This window comes from Lepisma saccharinum, chromosome 6 (genome assembly GCF_977018435.1).
Source record: "Lepisma saccharinum chromosome 6, izLepSacc3.1, whole genome shotgun sequence".
NCBI classification, from domain to species: Eukaryota; Metazoa; Arthropoda; class Insecta; order Zygentoma; family Lepismatidae; genus Lepisma; species Lepisma saccharinum.
This window is the reverse complement of record NC_139234.1, coordinates 16,091,737-16,110,096: the sequence shown is the minus strand read 5'-3', so window position 1 is coordinate 16,110,096 and position 18,360 is coordinate 16,091,737. Positions and strand designations below refer to the sequence as shown.

Sequence of the window (18,360 nt, the reverse complement as noted above, 5' to 3'; positions counted from 1 at the left end):
TTTGCTGATGAAAGAATTAAGAAAGATTACCAAATTAAATTGTCAAATAGATTTGATGTTTTGCAGGATTTAAATGATGATGAAAATATAAATGAAACAGACGTAAATAAGAATTGGGAGCACATACGTAATGCAATAGAATCAGCAGCTAAAGAAAGTATAGGATACCATAAACCAAGAAAAAGTAAGCCATGGTTTGATAATGAATGTCATAATCTAATAGAAATAAGAAATCAGGCTAGACTTAGGTGGTTAAATAACTCTGATGATACAAATCTAAGCAATTATAATAGAATAAAGCGAGAAGTTAACCGCACGTTTAGAAGTAAAAAAAGAGATTATTTGAAAAGCAAAATTAACGAAATTGAAACAAACAGCAAAAATAAAAATATCAGAGATTTATATAAAGGTGTAAATGAATTTAGAAAAGGGTGGCAACCTAAAGTAAACTTGATAAAAGATAAAGATGGTGATTTTCTAGCTGAACCAAGCGATATTCTAAATAGATGGAAGAACTACTTTAATGACCTTTTAAATGTCCATGTAGGAGATAAATCAGAAGTAAATGAAGTCTACACAGCAGAACCTTTAGTTCCAGAACCTAACTTGACTGAAGTTAAAGATGCTATTAAAAGGCTAAAGAATAACAAAGCACCTGGCATTGATTTAATACCAGCTGAGTTAATTAAATATGGTGGAAATTCATTAATATGTCAAATTCATAAATTAATTTGTTTAATATGGAATAAAGAAGAAATCCCTCAACAGTGGAAAGAATCCATAATTGTTCCTGTGTTTAAAAAAGGTGATAAAATGAACTGCAGTAATTACCGTGGAATTTCTCTACTCTCAACAACATACAAAATATTGTCTAACATTCTTTTAACAAGACTAACCCCATATGCTAATGAAATTATAGGTGATTATCAATGTGGATTTAAACGTAACCGATCAACTACAGATCAAATTTTTCACATCAGACAGACACTTGAAAAAAAGTGGGAATATAATCAAAATGTCCATCAGCTATTCATTGATTTCAAAAAAGCATATGATTCGGTCAAAAGAGATAAATTATATAATATATTAGTAGAGTTTGGAATACCTAAGAAGCTTGTTAGTATGATAAAAATATGCACCAGTGAAACAGAAAGTAAAATTCGTGTGGGTAATAATGTGTCTGACAAATTTACAATTCATGATGGGTTAAAACAAGGAGATGCATTATCTCCATTGCTCTTTAATTTTGCCTTAGAATATGCTGTAAGGAAGGTAAGAGAAACTAAAGAAGGACTAAAATTAAATGGTGTGACTCAGTTGTTAGCATATGCAGATGATGTAGACTTACTGGGGGATGATGTGAATACAATTAAGAATAATGCTAAAATATTTTTCAAAACTGCTAAAGAGATAGGTTTGGAAGTTAACAAAGAGAAAACTAAATATATGCTTACAGGCCGAAACCAAGTGTTAGGTAATAATCAAAATCTAATTATTGATAACAACTTGTTTGAACCAGTTTCCAAATTCAAATACTTAGGAGTAATATTAACAAATGAAAATTATATTAAAGAGGAAATAAAAAGTAGACTTAATTCAGGAAATGCATGTTACTTCTCTCTTCATAAACTTTTGTCTTCTTGTTTAATATCTAAGAAACTAAAAGTTAAAATATACAAAACAGTAATTTTGCCTGTAGTATTATATGGGTGTGAAACTTGGTCCCTTACATTGAAAGAGGAACATAAATTGAGAGTATTTGAAAATAAGATCCTTAGGAAAATATTTGGACCTAAAAGGGATGAGGAGACAGGTGAGTGGAGAAGGTTACATAATTTAGAACTACATAATTTGTACTCGTGTCCAGATATTATTAGAATAATTAAATCAAGAAGACTTAGGTGGGCAGGCCATGTGGCACGAATGGGAGAGGAAAGAGGAGTTTACAGGATTCTTGTTGGGAAACCAGATGGTAAGAGACCTGTAGGAAGGCCAAGACGAAGATGGAGGGACAACGTTGAGATGGACCTAAGGGAAATCGGTAGGGATGGGAAAGAGTATATAGATCTTGCTCAAGATAGGGACAGATGGAAGGCCTGTGTTGCTGCAGCCATGAACCTTCGGGTTTAAGAAGGCTAGAGAGTTAGTTAGTTAGTTAGTTAGTCCAGGAGAGAAAATCAGCAAGCGTAAATGGGTTCTGGACCGTAAAGAACCTTTTCATCTAAAATATCTCAATTCGGTCCAGGAACGTATTTTCCGGATGAATTTAAATGCGACCCAGGAACTTTTTTCAATTAAACAATACGCAACTTGGACCGAATTTAAATTGTTTAAAAAAATGTTCCGGTCCAGCAGCGGAACCCAATAGAACCCATTAGAATATATCGGTCCCTGGACCTTTAACAACCCTGATCTAGGACAAGGGAGGCCATCTACTTATGTAAGGGTGATACCGAGACGAGATAGGGAGTCTCGTTCCACCTCGCAACTCGAGATAACTCGACCAATCAACCAACTTATAATTGACTCACCAAGTTGGCCCTCAAAGCAGCCCACGCTGGTACTACCTTCCGTTGCATAAAACCTCCACAGTGTTTCTTTGGGTGAACGCTCTGTGGAATTCCCAAAGGGAGGAGGTAGGTCAAGGGATGCGAGGGAAACGATCTTGTGCCTAATTGCGACTCTGGTGACCTTGAACTCCTTCTCAACGAAAGCAAGGCAAGCGGAGTAGTGAATGCATCGCACCTGCAGCGAGGCAATAGGCAGATCCAACACCTCTCTCTCCCACTGCACCGAGATAGGTGGGGGAAAGAGCCAGCCAGATTACATATATAGACGAAGTAGAAGAGATGCAAAAGAAAGAGGCAAATAAAAAGGTGGGCAAAGAAAAGGTAAATTTCTCGTATCGGACAAACTGCTGAAATTTGCTAGTTCTTTTAATTTCAATATTCGTACTTACGTATTTTGCATTGAGAAACATTGTTGAAGGTGGCTTTTCGCTTATTTCACGGAAATAAGCTCTATTGCGACATATCGAGTAGATTTATTCGTTTCTTTTTGCCTTCGGTAACACGCAAAATGGCGGTCACAGTTTCACTACCGTACTCGGCAAGCAGTGTTTCCACCCCCACTGCACCCAAAAATACCTACGTAGCCCCACAAACCATTGACGCATAGACCCACGAACCATTTCCGGTAAGGTTAGGTAGGGTCACGTTTAGGTTATAATAGTTAAAAATTGGTTTAGAAAAAAATGCGTAGCCCCACACACCATTCTCGCATAGCCCCACGAACCATTTGCGGAAACGGACCTTCTTCAGTTACAAAAACACGTGTTTAGAAACACTGATCGGCATTGATCGTGATTACGTCATCACACACAGGCAACATCCGGCTGGAAGATAATGGATGCAACAGCTTCCGTGCATCGGTCACACATTTATATCGAAAAATAGATGATTTACCGGCAAAATTCAATGAATGATGCGAGAAAACACTTCCCCGAACTTCCACAACTAAGTAATTTCTCCTGTAAATTTGAAGAAATCAGTTTGTCCGATACGAGAAATTTACCAAAGAAGAATATGGAAGAAGAAAGAGGGACAAAGAGAGATGAAAAAGAAAGAGAAACACAAAAAGAGATGGAAAAGAAATGCAAATGGACGAAACAGGACAAAGGCAGGGAAAAGTCGCAGAAAAGAAAGAAGCAAACAAAAAGAGGAAAAAGAGGGGAAATAAATACATTTGGACAAATAAAGAGATATGAAGAAGAGGCAAACAGAGAGGGACCAAGACAAACAATGAGAGGAGGAAGAGAGACAAGCAAAGAAAGGGACGAGCAGAGAAAGACAGGGATAAAGGTAAAGAAATAGAGAGATAAAAAAGGGCAAACATAGAGGGACAAAACAAAGATACGTTATATCTAGCATAACAGCTGAATTCAACGTTTATGAAGTAGCTTCTATACTGTCTTTTGAGGTAAAGGAAAGCAGAAAACTGTTTTTCACACAAATATGAAAGGCGCCAATGCTTTCAGAGTTTCGGAAAGTCTTCTTGTGAGTGATCAGAGAGATTCGCAAGGCCCTTTTCCTCGTACTGCAATTTCAGAGCACTAAGAACTGGTCTTATTGACGATCTGAAAACGTACATATTATATCAAGTAATCTTAGTAAAAACGATAAAAATACTGTCATGTTTTCACTTCAAGCAAACTGTTGAATATATTAGGTTTTTTTTTTTTTTTTTTTTGGTAATACAATTGACAGCTAATTTTAATCAAGCCTTCGCAACAAGTAGAAGAGCTCGTAATATTTCTTAAAGTCTTGCTGGAACCCCTAGGGGTCTGCGGACCACATGCTAAGAACCACTGATGTAGATGATGGAACAAACATAATGAGACATCCATAGCGACCGAATCTCTGACCTCTGACTTCGTAGTTCATTGCGATGACTACTCCGCAATGGAAACAGACTCGAGAAAGAGAAAAATAGAAATAGGCAAAGAGAGAGAGAGAGAAAAAAATAGAAATAGGCAGAGAGGGAGAGAGAGAGATTAAAATAGAGAAAGGCATAGTGAGAGAGAGAGCTGAACAAACCGAGATAGAAATAAAGAGATTAAAACAGAAACAAGAGATGGACCCAGATTGGTTGATTTAGTTTATTTTACCTAGCTTTTCTGCCACTTTTGGCTAATCTCGACGATGGGCAGAAATGGTGATAAGATAAAATGAATGAAGGGACAAACACACATGGACGACACAACACAAGCCTCATAGAGGATTATACTAGCTTCTTGATCCAGGTGCCATAACCTCGTCAGCCTGAAAAATGCAGTCTAGTGTGCACTATGTGGAGGTGAGGTGACTTGAGAGCAGGCCATCCTTTACACCCCGTCAGAAATAGACAGAAAAATAGGTGTTCTGTTTAATGCGAAGATTGTTGTTGAGGTCACAACCAACTAGGATTGTGGGGGGTAAAAAACTGACAAGAAAATCCCAAGTAGAAAAAAAGGTACTGTCCTCAAACGGGACCTGAATTTCTTATCAGCAACATTTTCTCCCCTAAAAAGAGCGTTGGCTGTATTTCTAAAGATGTCAGGGCTAAGTACTTGCTATTCAACATGAGCGTCTGCGATGTGAGAAACACACGAAAGCAAGAAAAATAAATAAGATCCTTTCAATATTCAAAACAAACCTATATCTTCAGTTCTATAGGATGCAGTCAAATAGACCATTAGAACATATGGAACTTGGGCAGTGGCATAAAATTGTGAAAGTGAACTTATCGTTGATTGATTGAAATTAAAATGTTGTCTCGGCACTAAGGCTATTTTCACCAGCCAAAATATAAGAGGACAAGCCCTTAACAATAACTATATGAAAGATAGGCCTTGAATAAAACAAACATTCTTAATTGAAACTCGCTATGTAAAGATATACTCCTAATACTTTATTTTAGCTGAAATGAAATTCCATTATTTAAAATTAAGCCCAGATTGAAATGTGCCTTCAAGGACAGCACAATAGATCAAGATGGGCGCGTTCCAAAATGCGATAAACGACTTATGGCAAATGGCCGTTCCTTAAGTCCTCGCGTGAAGACTGCAAAGTTTGTTATGGCGTACCTAAAGTTGCTTTCCGTGCGATGATGTTTTCCACGAAGGCAGGAGTGGAAGGCAAGTTTGTGTTGCAAAATCTCCTAGTTGCAAACAGTGTGGGTGCATGGTAGCTTCAAACAGCACAAGTTCGGAAAATACAATCTAATTTGAACCCAAAGCGGTAACATGCAACGTTCGGACGAGCGTTTCTATATCAGCTCTTACAATGTGATTGAAATAAACAAAGTAAGGAAACAAAGTGCTCCCCTGTGCTTTGCACCACGCCATGAAGGCGTATAGGTAGTGTGGGGTTAGGGCCCCAAACTTTCTTAATCTTGCGAGCTGGGGGGATGATGTGATCAGCACCACGCCCCTGGCCGCCTTTACCCCCCAGAGTTCCCTCCAGGTACCCACTTTATACGACGCGGGTGGGCGCCGGAGCCGCTTGAACAGGTTGAAAAAGTCTCCCGCCGGGGATCGAACTCTGGTCTCTCGCATGGTAGTCAGACGCCTTAACGGCTGAGCTAACGACTGAGCTACCGCGGCTTCTCGATTAAAATGAACAATAATCAATAATATCTGCAACAATGTGAAAAAGTAGATATCTGTATATTAAACTTGCACTATATGTTTGCGCAAGATATATGTTAATTGCAAACCACTGGTCTACAACTATGACTGAGATGCGTCTAGAAAAGGTTACGATCTGTTGCATGCATGTCTGGCACATGAGAAAATTTCCCACGTTCGTTGACAAACAGTTTCATTGCTAACATGTTCTAAAAGAGGTAATATACTTACGCATAACGATCATCCCATTGGTCAATAGAAATACGTCATCGACATTTTTTCTCAGTTGATGCAACTCCAGAGACAAATTCCTGACTTCCATGCTGTTCATCTGAAAGAGAAGGAATCTATCAATACAACATTATCATGAAACAATGCGATGTAACATTAAACCGCGCTAAGATTTATCTGGAGACCCGATCATATCATTACTAACTACTTAACAGTGTTTGGAAGTAAAAAGTTACTTTATTTAACCTACTTACTTATTAAAATGCGTGACTAACCGAGTTGCTTTTGTCAAGTAATGACATTAACTGTTAGGGATAATATCGAGATGTGACAAGACTTGTAATAAGACATGTCTCATCTAGAGATTTAAATGCCTATCACGTTCTCTGTCTCGTTTCGATTTGTAAACATGTGTCTCGTTCTCGTCCCAGTCTGTCCAAGAACATGTCTTGGTCCCCTGTCTCGAAAAACGTACGAGAATACAAACAAAACAAGTTATGCAGCGCTTGGCGGCGAATTCTGATGTGTTCGAAAGTTAATAGAGAACACTGTTGCTGAAAACTGCGGGCAATGGTGTGGACAATCTATCTTCCAAAGGACTCTGACCCACCCTGCCCCCTTTAGTGTCGCCAAACTGTGGCAAATTGAAAGTAATTTCTCTACCTTTGCCTTATCCAGTGGCGGATTAACGACATCAAGGAGGAACATTTTTCATTCTTATTTTTTTCTGCCTCGAGTTGGAGCAACTACTAAATGTTGACCTAAAGTGAGGGAGGGGCAATGGTGGTTGTGGCCCACTCGAAAATCAACGTGAAAAAATATTTTCTTCATAGTTTTACATGCCCGATCCAGAGCTCGAATCCGGAACCGACATTAGATGTGAACTTACCATAAGGTCAAGGCGCTAATAAAGTTTATCTGACACATGCAACGATACTACTGTTTGCGTCGCATAATATTTTATTATGAAATAATGCTATGATGTTATAATGAGTGTAATTGTTCTCTGGCCTGGGAATAGGTGTTCCATTATGGACATGGATTTCATCTACAGTCTGTCCCAGTAATCTGTGGAGCAATGTCGCGCATAACTAGAGAAGGGGAGAAATTGCGAGCTGCTGCATACGGCTGGTAGATGCAATCTCTTTCCCTCTCATGCGTTCATTGGTCGAGCTGTCTCGTGTCACTTACTTGCGCAGAAGACTTGTTCTCGTGCGCTTGCTCCATACATTACCGGGACAGAGTGTAATACCATTGTTCCCAGGCCTGGGCAATCTTGTTTCATTATGGGTGTCCCGTTATCAGTTTCATCTAGGCAGAAGACGAGAAATAAGATAAAATATAAACAGTGTGCTGTCGCAGTGCAGTACTAATTTAATTTAAAATACAGTCTCACCAGAGGCATTTTTTAACATATCGACTTTTTAGCAATACCGGGTGTCCCAGAACTCTTTCCCCGATTACAAACTTTATTCATATCCGCTATATGCAAGGTAGAGATGTGAAAGTGGTGCCAAAATGTTAGAAAAGTAACCAAGTTTTCTTGTTGCAGGTTTGAGTAACGTGGCTGTAGTGTAGCAGTGTCAGTGCCCAGAAAACCGGAAATGTTCACAAATCAGGAAAAAGCTTAGCATGTCCTCTGGTATCACGAGACCCGGTCACCAATAACAGTGCAGAGGAACTTTCAAATGTACAGAATTATTTCGTCTAGAATATCTGCTATCAATAAGTTGGCATTTAAAAAATGGAATTTATCTTCATTCCCAAATCCTGTCAAGTCCAAGAAACATTGTATGGAAAGATGCCACCCGATGTCAAGAGCATTAATTCCGGATTCCTTGGCACTGACACTGCTACACTACAGCCACATTACTGAAACCTGCAACAAATAAACTTGATTAGTTTTCCAACATTTTGGCACCACTTTCACATCTCTACATTGCATATAGCGGATATGAATAAAGTTTTTAATCAGGGAAAGACTTCTAGGACACCCGGTATTTTTCAATTGACAAGAAAGTAGGTTTTCCTTGTTGCCGCAAACGAAGCTCAAATTGGTCTCGTGCACAGCGCTTGTGGCAGCAGCAGTCTAGTTCCCTGACAGCTCTCTACCTACGGAGCTGAACAAGACCGTGACAGGGAGGAGCTAACACTGTTTTTTTCATTCCCATCGTGACGTAAGAGCAAGTGGTGGGCGCTTCTTCTTCGAGAGTCAAATGCAGAGGCTTTCCCTTCAGTTTCTAACCGTCTTGTCAGTTCTTTCCCGGGGATTTCCCTATGCGGAAAATTCACATTGTCCCACTGGTCACTATCAGTGTTGCTACTTCCATGGATATTTATCTCAAACTGGAGATTTTTACTAAAATTTAGCAACCTGTGCATATATATAGCACCGTGCCATGAAGTCAAATTTAGGGGATGTGGAGGGTAGGGCTCCACACAATCTGGATGCAGACCAGTTTGGAGGTGATGTGATCAGCACCACGCTCCGGCAGCCTTTACCCCCCCCCCCAAGTTATCCATTGATTTGAGGATGGGTGAGCCCCGGAGTCTATATGCGGTGACAAGGCTGGAAAAATTCGACCTTAGATCACCCACACCGGGAATCGAACCCAGGTCCTCCGCGTGGAAGTCCGGTAGGGAAAAGTTTATGAAAATATTGAGTTGCGTAAAACGTTATAAAACAATCTGGCCTAAAGTATGTAATTTAGTTTAATTAGGTTATTTATTTATTAAAACTTTCACATGGTGTTGTTTTCGCTACAAATGGAATTCATTTTTCGCTTACTTCAAAGTAATTTGCACTTTAGGCTTCGCCGCACTCACTTTTTTTATTTTTCTTTACATATCGTATTAAACTTGGACATAACATGACAAACAAAACTTTCAAGATCTTCACATCTCATGAAAAGAAAGCATACCTAAGTAAATTGTCACATTCCTTTCTGTGCAGTCAATACCTTCTTTTTTTTTACAGTATATTCTTGTTAGTGATATAAGGTATAATGGAAAAGTTATTTTTTATAAGTTTTCACACTTCATTGTCTCTCTTATGAGTTATTTCCCCAACATTTGCGATGGTATCTTAAAAAAGTAACAGCAGCGCACAATTTAGGAAACATAGCCTAGCAGTCTTATAGACTTTGTGAATTATAGTGATATAGTCGTAATATACCTTGCAACACTGACTGCAGTTTTCCTGGTCCTCTTTTACCGTTAGTTGCGTCTTGCAAAGCATCTTTCTCCTCTGTGGCAGCTGTGACTACAATATGTAGGTTCGCTACACCTTCGCGATACGTCAGGGAAAACCGAGATCGCTCTAGGCATAATTATCGCGGTTAATGAGTACACGAAGAGAAGAAAATCAAAGGATCGAAAACTCTGGGAAGGCAGTGTGAATAAAACAGAAGATTTTCTCGCTTTCCGCAATTTTGAACGAAGTTCTTTCATGTCTACTTCCTGAGTATCGTAATCGGGTTGAACTCATGGTTGAGAGGGGGATAGGAACAGCTGAATTGGCATCTGATCGGAAACGAAAAAACAAGTTTTCTTCGTAACGTTTTGTTCGTTAAGGCCTTGTTTCGAAGCCCCAAGCCCTCCAAGAACACCATTTTTATTTTATTTTGTATGCATGCAGAGGCATGACGGACACTATTTTTCTGTCTGATAACATGCTAAAAGCGATAATATGATAGGAAGACAGTTTCATATCAGCAGACACAGAGGCAGCAGGCCGAAGTAGCTGCTGTTATCCATTCCCATTTTAAATCGTGTATGGTATGTCCATACACGAATTATATAGAATTCCCTGTTTTATGCATTTGCATTAGATACATTTTGACTAGAAGTTTTCATGCTCCGGAGGTTAGCCAATCCCTTGAGTGGTCAAGAGTTTTGTCGATAAAAAACGAATGCCAAGGGTAACCATGAATCTGTGTTGTATGGTTGCATGGATAGAAAATGCAGTTTTTCATGGGCTTGTGGCTTGAAACTAGGCCTGAAAACTACGATCGTTTGGCAATCGTAAAGATGGAGATAAGTGATGATATGATGAAATTTATGAAGGGCACTCACAAAGAACAACATGTCCAGGCCGGGATTGGAATCCGAGAGCCCATAGCGTCGTAGCGCGTTGTGCTAACCACTCCGCCCTCTACACGCTGAGAAATTTTGTCAATGTTGTACAGAGACACTTTGTATATGTATGTACGTGTGTGTGTGTGTGTGTGTGTGTGTGTGTGTGTAAAAGACATTTAGAAAGCAATATATGGTTATGTTCTGAATCCAATGAAGAGGTTTATTGAAGTTTGAGGTCGGTAGATGGCAGAGCACTAATACGATTGATTAATGGAGTGCAATTAGTAACTGTAAAAATATTTTTATGTTTAACATTATATCTTACTATGGTAGCCATAAGAATAGTTTTACTTTGCAGCATTATTTGAAAAGTGGAAGAGTAGAAAGAGTTATTTTAAATTATGTTATATTTTTACATAAGAAATCTTCATAGAATTAGGTTTGAAATATTCCATGTGTTGACAATTTTATGGTTGCATATTCCTTCCCTAAAATGTAATACAATAGAGCGTCGATTATCCGAACGTCGGTCAACCCAACGACCGCTTAACCGAACTGTGTACTCGCTCGCACCTGTTACTCTCCCACCCTACCGTCCATCATCCCCCTCACTCCCAAACCAAGTTTCCCACAGTAGTCGCCGCACTGAGCCACCGCTGGCGGAACATTGCTTCTAATGGGGCCTTCATAAGGCGCTGCTGACCGGCCAAGCCGCCAGTCGCTGTGTTTCAACAATCAGCACACTTCTGTCGGTGTATGTATTGTTCATGCAAAATGCGTATGTAATATGTACATATTTTTGTTTAATAAACTGTACCACATACTATATATTCCTACTAAAGTTGCCTTTGTACGTTACTTTGTAATACTTAAAGAGATGCCTGTTTTTATGAATAAATTTACTGTACAGTACTTCTTTTTGGCAAATAAACATGTACAGTTCGATTATCCGAACAAACCAGTTTTCCGAACACCCATGTCCCCCAATTACTTCGGATAATCGACGCTCTACTGTATTTGTAGTCAGGAGAAAATGTTCGTTGTTATTCAAATACACTCTAAAATTCTTATAATTTACATTCCGTTATGGCTGGCACGTTAGGTAATTTTACACTCACGAGACAAAAGGTATAAAAATCATTAATTAATACAAAAAATTAAAATAGAAGAGCAACATAATAAAGGGAGGATTTGCATCATTTAAGGAGGATTGGTTCAATTCTGTAACAACATTTTTCGCTGTCTCTGCTGGCAAAACCTTTCTCGATATCATATTACTTTCAATCTGTGGTGGCTACCATGAACCTGTGCACCATAAATAGATAGAAAATACTGTTTTAGGTCTCTTAGGTTTCGAAACAAGACCTGAAATAGCAAAATGTTACTAAGAAAAGTCGTTGTCCTCTATGTCTATACGACGTGAAAGAGCTTTATAATATCAAACGATCTTTTACTCCTAATCTCACTTCATGCTGAGATAGTCTAATCGCACCTGACCTACACTTGAAAGTGGTATCCTATAAGTTATTTAATGTGGTTCTGGGAGATCGAACCTGGATACTTTGATTACCTTATCCACTCCGCAACTTTTATTCCCCCAAGTAGATTTTAGTTTCGCCCCCCCCCCCACCAACTGTGGGAATTGCATATTCTGATATGTGCACATACGGACTTCAATATGTAGAAACCTTCTCCTACATATATCATTGGGGCAGTGCGATGACGCAGTGCATATGTTTCACCCTTCCGAAAGATTTGCCAAAGTTACAACTGCGAATTGTTAGTAGCTACCTTCGAAACTGTTGACAACCTGGTTACACGTGGTTCCCATGTTGAATCTTTATAATATGAGTCATGTGAGTAAAACTTCCAGAGCTTTTCTTTATATTGATGCCTTGTCTGATTGTCTATCATAAATAGTAACGTCATAATAAGTGTGTAAAGTTGCACCATTCATTTTGAATTACCCTGTACATCCGGGATCTCCCCGGTAACGTCATCGACTTGTAATCAAGGAGGTCCAGAGTTAGATACCCAGTGAAGGCACAGAGTAATTCGAATCCCAGTAGGCGCACTCCCGATTAGCCAAACTGTGCATAAAGTTGTCTTAAAGCAAAACATGGTTTTCGAAAACAGTAAACTAAATTCCTTGGTAGAACAGCCATCTTACCACCAGGACCAGCCAATCGGCTTTTTCAATGGACGACACGTTGTCGGCTCATCAAGGTTCATTGTAAACATGTTCTGGATATCTAAACGGACACGACTTGTATACAAGTACCGCTTCCATTGCCAGATACGAATCATATCAACATTTTAGGACTCCATTGGGGCAGAGCGCCGATTACACCAAAAGTAAGAATGTCCGACTTTCGACTACAAGAACTCTTAATGCCTATACTAATAAATACAATAACACTTAATATTTTTACGATATCGACGGCTCGATAATTTAAAGTATAGATATATCGAAATTCTGCACATTCCAACTATCTCTGTTGTCGTTAAGAATCACTGGGCCGAGTAGTCAACCTGGCCGCGTGCCTTTGACATCAACATTATATCATGATGGATGAGGATTCCATCAATTTTTCTGTGCAAAGGCAGGAAAATTCCTCTAGCAATAAGCAAGCAAGCATATCGGCCTTGCACGCCGGTGGCAGTAAAAAATGGCAATTTTTTTGTGAAACTAGTTTCATCTTCATTTGGAAGTCAGCAGATGCGTACAGTGCACGCACGTAAATAGGCTATGTGAACCTATACCTGACATCACAAAGTAAATTTGGAGATTTGTGATTATGCGATCAGCACCACGCTCCGGCCAACTTTATCACAGAATTGCTCCCAAGTACCCATTTATCAGAGGTGGGTGAACCCAAGAGCCGCTCCATACAGGAGAAATAAGAGAAATTCCTGCCTAAAATCATCCAAACCGAGAATCGAACCTGTGTCTTCAGCGTGGCAGCCAGACGTTATACTGACTGGACACCTTGATCCTATACATATTGTTGTAATTATATAACGAAGAGGAGAACGTAATTGTATTTAATGGGTATATACCGGGTGTCCCAGAAGTCTTTCCCTGATTACAAACTTATTCATATCCGCTATATGCAATGTAGAGATGTGAAAGTGGTGCCAAAATGTTGGAAAACTAACAAAGTTGATTTGTTGCAGGTATATTCGATCGATTTCCCATAAATATGTACATACCCTAAATATTGTAAAATAAGATCCATACAATGCATTATAATTCAAAAACATTTCCCAAATTCAACTTTAAAGTCGACATTAAAAAGTTATCCGTCAAATATAACAAAATGCGCAATTAATATTTATTACATTTCATGCCATTGGACTAGTGGTACTACAGTGGCTGCTCTGTCGCGACGGAAGATAATTTCGTTCTTATGGGCTCAGCTCTCTTTCGGTAGTCATGGATATTTCTTCCTTCTTTTATTTTCCTACGTCTCCCTCTCTGTCTTTTGCCTCGTTCACTCTTAATTTGCTTCTCTCTTTCTCCCTTTTTTCTTTTTGTATCGGTTTCCATCTTCCATTGTTTCTTTTAATCTATTTCTCGCTGGTTACAGCTGTTTCTATTTCTCTCTCCGATTCCCCCTAACTATTTCGTTCCTTCCATCTGCCTTTATTCGTATTTTCTATATCTCCTACCTCTTCTCACTGCAGTATTTCTTTCTCAGTTTCTCGATAATTTAGCAATGGCATTATGACAGAGATCGTGTCTCGTCTCAATTTCTAAACTCCAGTCTCCAAGTGATAGAATAAAAAAATGCTTTAAAAACTTCGGTATCAGTTCGTTACATCGGACACTTTAAAATCGGATATTTTGTGTTTTGTATGGTTCGTACTTACCAATTGTGTATTGCGGAACATATTGGAAGGTGCCATTAAGGTTTTCACACGATTAGAAACATTTTTACACTAAAATAAGCAATTTCTCGAAGTGTTACGGAACGCACGTTATGGTGCGAGCCCCACAAACCATTCACGGATAGCCCCAAAAACCATTCCCGGATAGCCCCAAGGACCATTCACAGAAGGTTAGGTTAGGTTCAGTTAGGTTAGGCAAATAGTTAAAAAAACGACGTGGTTGAGTTTTCGCTTAATTTGAAGCAACGGGAATTGATTTCCTGCTGAAATAGATTGAAAAATGAAAGAAAATACCTAGAAGAACTTCGACATTGCTACAGAAACTGATTTCCGTAAGTAGTTTCTCCTGTAAATTTGAAGAAAAGTGTCTCCGATATAACGAACTGTTACCAAAACTTCCTAAAACTAGAACAGTGGACAGTGGGTCGGCCTGAACGCAAGACACGAAGAGAGAAAAGTTACAACACCCTAAATGTCGCGGTGTTCTGTGAAAGTATTTCCGCTCAATTAATTTCATGTTATAATCAATTTGCATACAAGGAGACCTATAAAATATATTGCTCGCTTCGTTTCAGGGGGACATCAAATTTATAGTTACTGCCTGAAATTTGTTCATTATTAAAGATTATACAACGTACGGAAATGGCTGATAGCATGTGGAGGGGCTTTCAGAAAATTGGACAAGGTCACGAGACATGAAAGTGATGAGACTACAATCCCAAAGAATACCCATTGACACACCAGGACTTCAACCAGGAAACTAGACCGAAAGTCTGCCATGTAGCAGTCTTTGGCGCTGTGAAGGTATCTGGGTTCCACTTAAGGTCAGGACATTGGTATTCTTTGTGAGTATCTCTACACGAGTTTCGTCTAATCATCGCACATCCTCATCGTCGCTATCAGCCAAAAGTGGCCGAAAAGCGACACAAGGTAAAAGGTACACAAGAAGCTCATTTCGAACATTTTTTCTTACAACAATTATGTTTTAGTAAGTCTGCTTTGCTACATCGGAGTATGTAATTTTTGCTACGGAGTTCCATTTTGGGCGGAAATGTTGCAAAAGAGGGTAAAATAAAGGATAATGTTTGCTTCAAGCAGAGGGAGATAATGCATGCCGTACTGCCTCCTGGGGTAGAAATCATTAGCTACGGCTCACATGAAAAAGATACAAAGTTTTAGCAAATCTGTATTAGAAGAAATATTTGCGGCCTCGTACGTGTTGTGCGCCGGATGGCCGCCTCACGTCTTCTCCACTTGAGCAGAGTTTGAACCCCGACCATGGCATGGGTATTTCTTTTTTAGTGTATTTTGATAAATTGTATCTAATCAACTTTCAGCTTCACTGTCGCGATTAGCCTAAATAGTCATAAAACTAGACATTTATTATATGAGGCGTTGCGGATACGAAGGGCGAACTCAACAAAAGTACATTTTGAGGAAAATGTGTTTCAAGTCGAGAGGCACGGGGGAAACTCAACAAAAAAACTTTGGAAATCACGCAGGAAACTTTCCGATCTACTCTTACCACGTTTTTGTGGAGTTTGCACTGTGCCTGACAACTTGAAACGCATTTCCCTTACAATGTACGTTTGTTGAGTTCGCCTTTCGTATTCGCAACGCCTTATATGTATACATATCTATGTCATGTGTATATGTAAAAATTCTAGTTTGCTAAAGTCTAGAACAGAACGGAGACAGTAAATATCTTGTCTTGCATCGATTCCAAATTTTCGTGCTGCCCCGCCTTGTAATCAAGGGATCACGGGCTCGATACCTGGTGGAGGCATATTGCACAGTCGTTCGGATCCCACTATAAACTGTAGGTCCAGTCCCGATTAGACTGTCTATGCATAAAGTGGACTTAAAACGATTAAATCTACATGTCTGTTTCCTTCTCGGTCTCGTCTTGCTTTTCAAACTGTAACGTTAACGCTGCGTTTAACCAATTTGTGCGTAAGGAGGAGTTATATCAAACTGTTTCCTGTTTTCACTCACCGCGGGCAACGTTTCCTATATCACAGCACCTCAGCAACACCTGTCACTACAATACGCGTTACCGGTGAACTGCCAAACCTCAAAATTCGCGAGCGATTCTGAAGCAGCCGTCACGTGACCGTGACGTACGTGAACCAAGGTAGGAGAAGTTCCTTATACCTATTCGTGTGACGTCCCGCGAGTATCCAATTACCTCATTCATTGCAGGGGAACTGCAGCTCACGCGAAAAACAACAGACGGTCGTTGCGAAATGGATGACCTTCGTGGGAAACACAAACAAAATTGCCTTTGCACAAAAGTGGGCGATGAATTGTTGTTGAGAAATGGGTCCCGCAGTCTCACAACAAACTTTTGTGAAGCTAGTTCGATGATCTACAGCGAATCATTAATTCATAGTTTCATTTAGTTTTCTAAATTAAATAGCAATTTCATGAACATCATTATTACCAAAGGTTGAGCATGATTCATTATGGGATGAAAAATTTAAGGTTATGATCGGGACAAAAATTCTGAGAAATCTCCTACAGGTGGCAGGCAGCTCGATTCAACAAATACTTAATACCTACTATACTAATATTCAACAATTTCCTTGAACGAAATTGAAAAGATATATTTCTCTATTTTCGATTTCAATTTTTGTAATTTAGCGTCGCTTTTCTGCCACTTTTGGCTAATCGCAACGGAGACTGGTTTCTATATGGAATTGCAAATTTTAGGCAGCTATTTAACACTAAATAAAAGGTAAATTTGTGTATACTCCTCTCACATTGATGGCGTATGGAACGGATATGCAGGAAGGGCCCAACACACTCACATATCGAGCATTTGTGATCAGCACCACGCTCACACGACATTTATTAGAGGCTGGGTGATCCAGAGAGCTTTATTTTCCCTCGCTTTTTGTGCCTCATTTCGGCTAATTAGCGAAGATGGGGATGAGTGATATGATGAAATTGATGAATGGAGGCTCACAAACATCCATAACCACTCCGCCACGGGGCCCGGCTAAATCTGATTGGAAATACTTCGTTGAAGTAAATAGGTTCTATCTCTTCAGTTTTGGGAGAATCGTAAACTTTTGAACGAATGAGGAAAATTTGGAAAATTAAAGTGGTACAAATTCTACGAGTGACTAATAGCTTGTCAGGGAAGTTGCTACATATGTACACCTACGCAATATTATCCATGCGTAAACGCGTGTGCTGCACTGAAGTGTTAAATTCATGCTTAGTTACAACTACTGCACTGGAAGTTCAAGGCACGGCACATTGTTGGAAGACTTTGTTTCCTTTTTCAATCGAACGCTTAGTCAGGGAGGACTATTTCCTTATCTGCCAGGATATCCTCGTGTTGAACAGAGACAGCCATGGATTATACACGTGCCGTATACAGTGACGGCGCCAGCCTGAAATTCTTCGTATTTTTATGCACCCCCCCTTGAGAATAATTGTAGCAATTGAGATACGTGGTAATTTGAGGAGAGGTAAAATAAATATAATTAAATATCATTCCTAATTAGGTTTCAAACATTGTGAATTTTATTTTTAGGAAATGATTTACAAATAAATATTGAAATAGTAGTGTAATTGGTACTATAGCTGGTGCGATAAATGAAGAGATCTTCGACTGAATAGAAATACTTAAAACTAAGGCAAAATGTCTATAAAATTTCATTTCTACTGTGTAAAACCTACGATTTTTGTAAAAAAAAGCTTCCGAGAAAAGATGACCCCCTCAAATTGATGTGGCTAAACCAGAATTTGCTAAAATTGCTGTTTATAAATTTGTTAAAAATATGGCTTTTCTCAATATTGTTTTAACTACACTTAAAACTAATCCAAGATGCTCTTTAGAGTTTTTTCATTATAGTGTGCTATTTTGTCTAATCCAAGATTTTTGTAAAAAAGCCCACGGGAAATTCCCGTAAAAAGTATAATTCTTCTGGAATTTCCCGTAAAAACAAAATTCTCGGGAATTTCCCGTAAAAAATATAATTCCA

At 39.1% G+C, this 18,360-nt stretch overlaps 1 protein-coding gene across 1 annotated transcript in view; it reads right to left on the bottom strand.

The window, feature by feature from the left end:
• The window catches only part of LOC145989250 (putative ammonium transporter 1), a 44,444-nt gene extending 27,976 nt beyond the window's left edge, over positions 1–16,468 (bottom strand). The window contains exons 1-2 of the mRNA XM_083124567.1: positions 16,361–16,468; positions 6,398–6,497 (exon numbers count right to left, since the gene is read on the bottom strand). Of these exons, the coding sequence (XP_082980693.1) occupies positions 6,398–6,497 (100 nt within the window). The 5' untranslated portion in view covers positions 16,361–16,468. The remainder of the gene's footprint in view (positions 1–6,397; positions 6,498–16,360) is intronic.
• Positions 16,469–18,360: the final 1,892 nt, after the last annotated feature.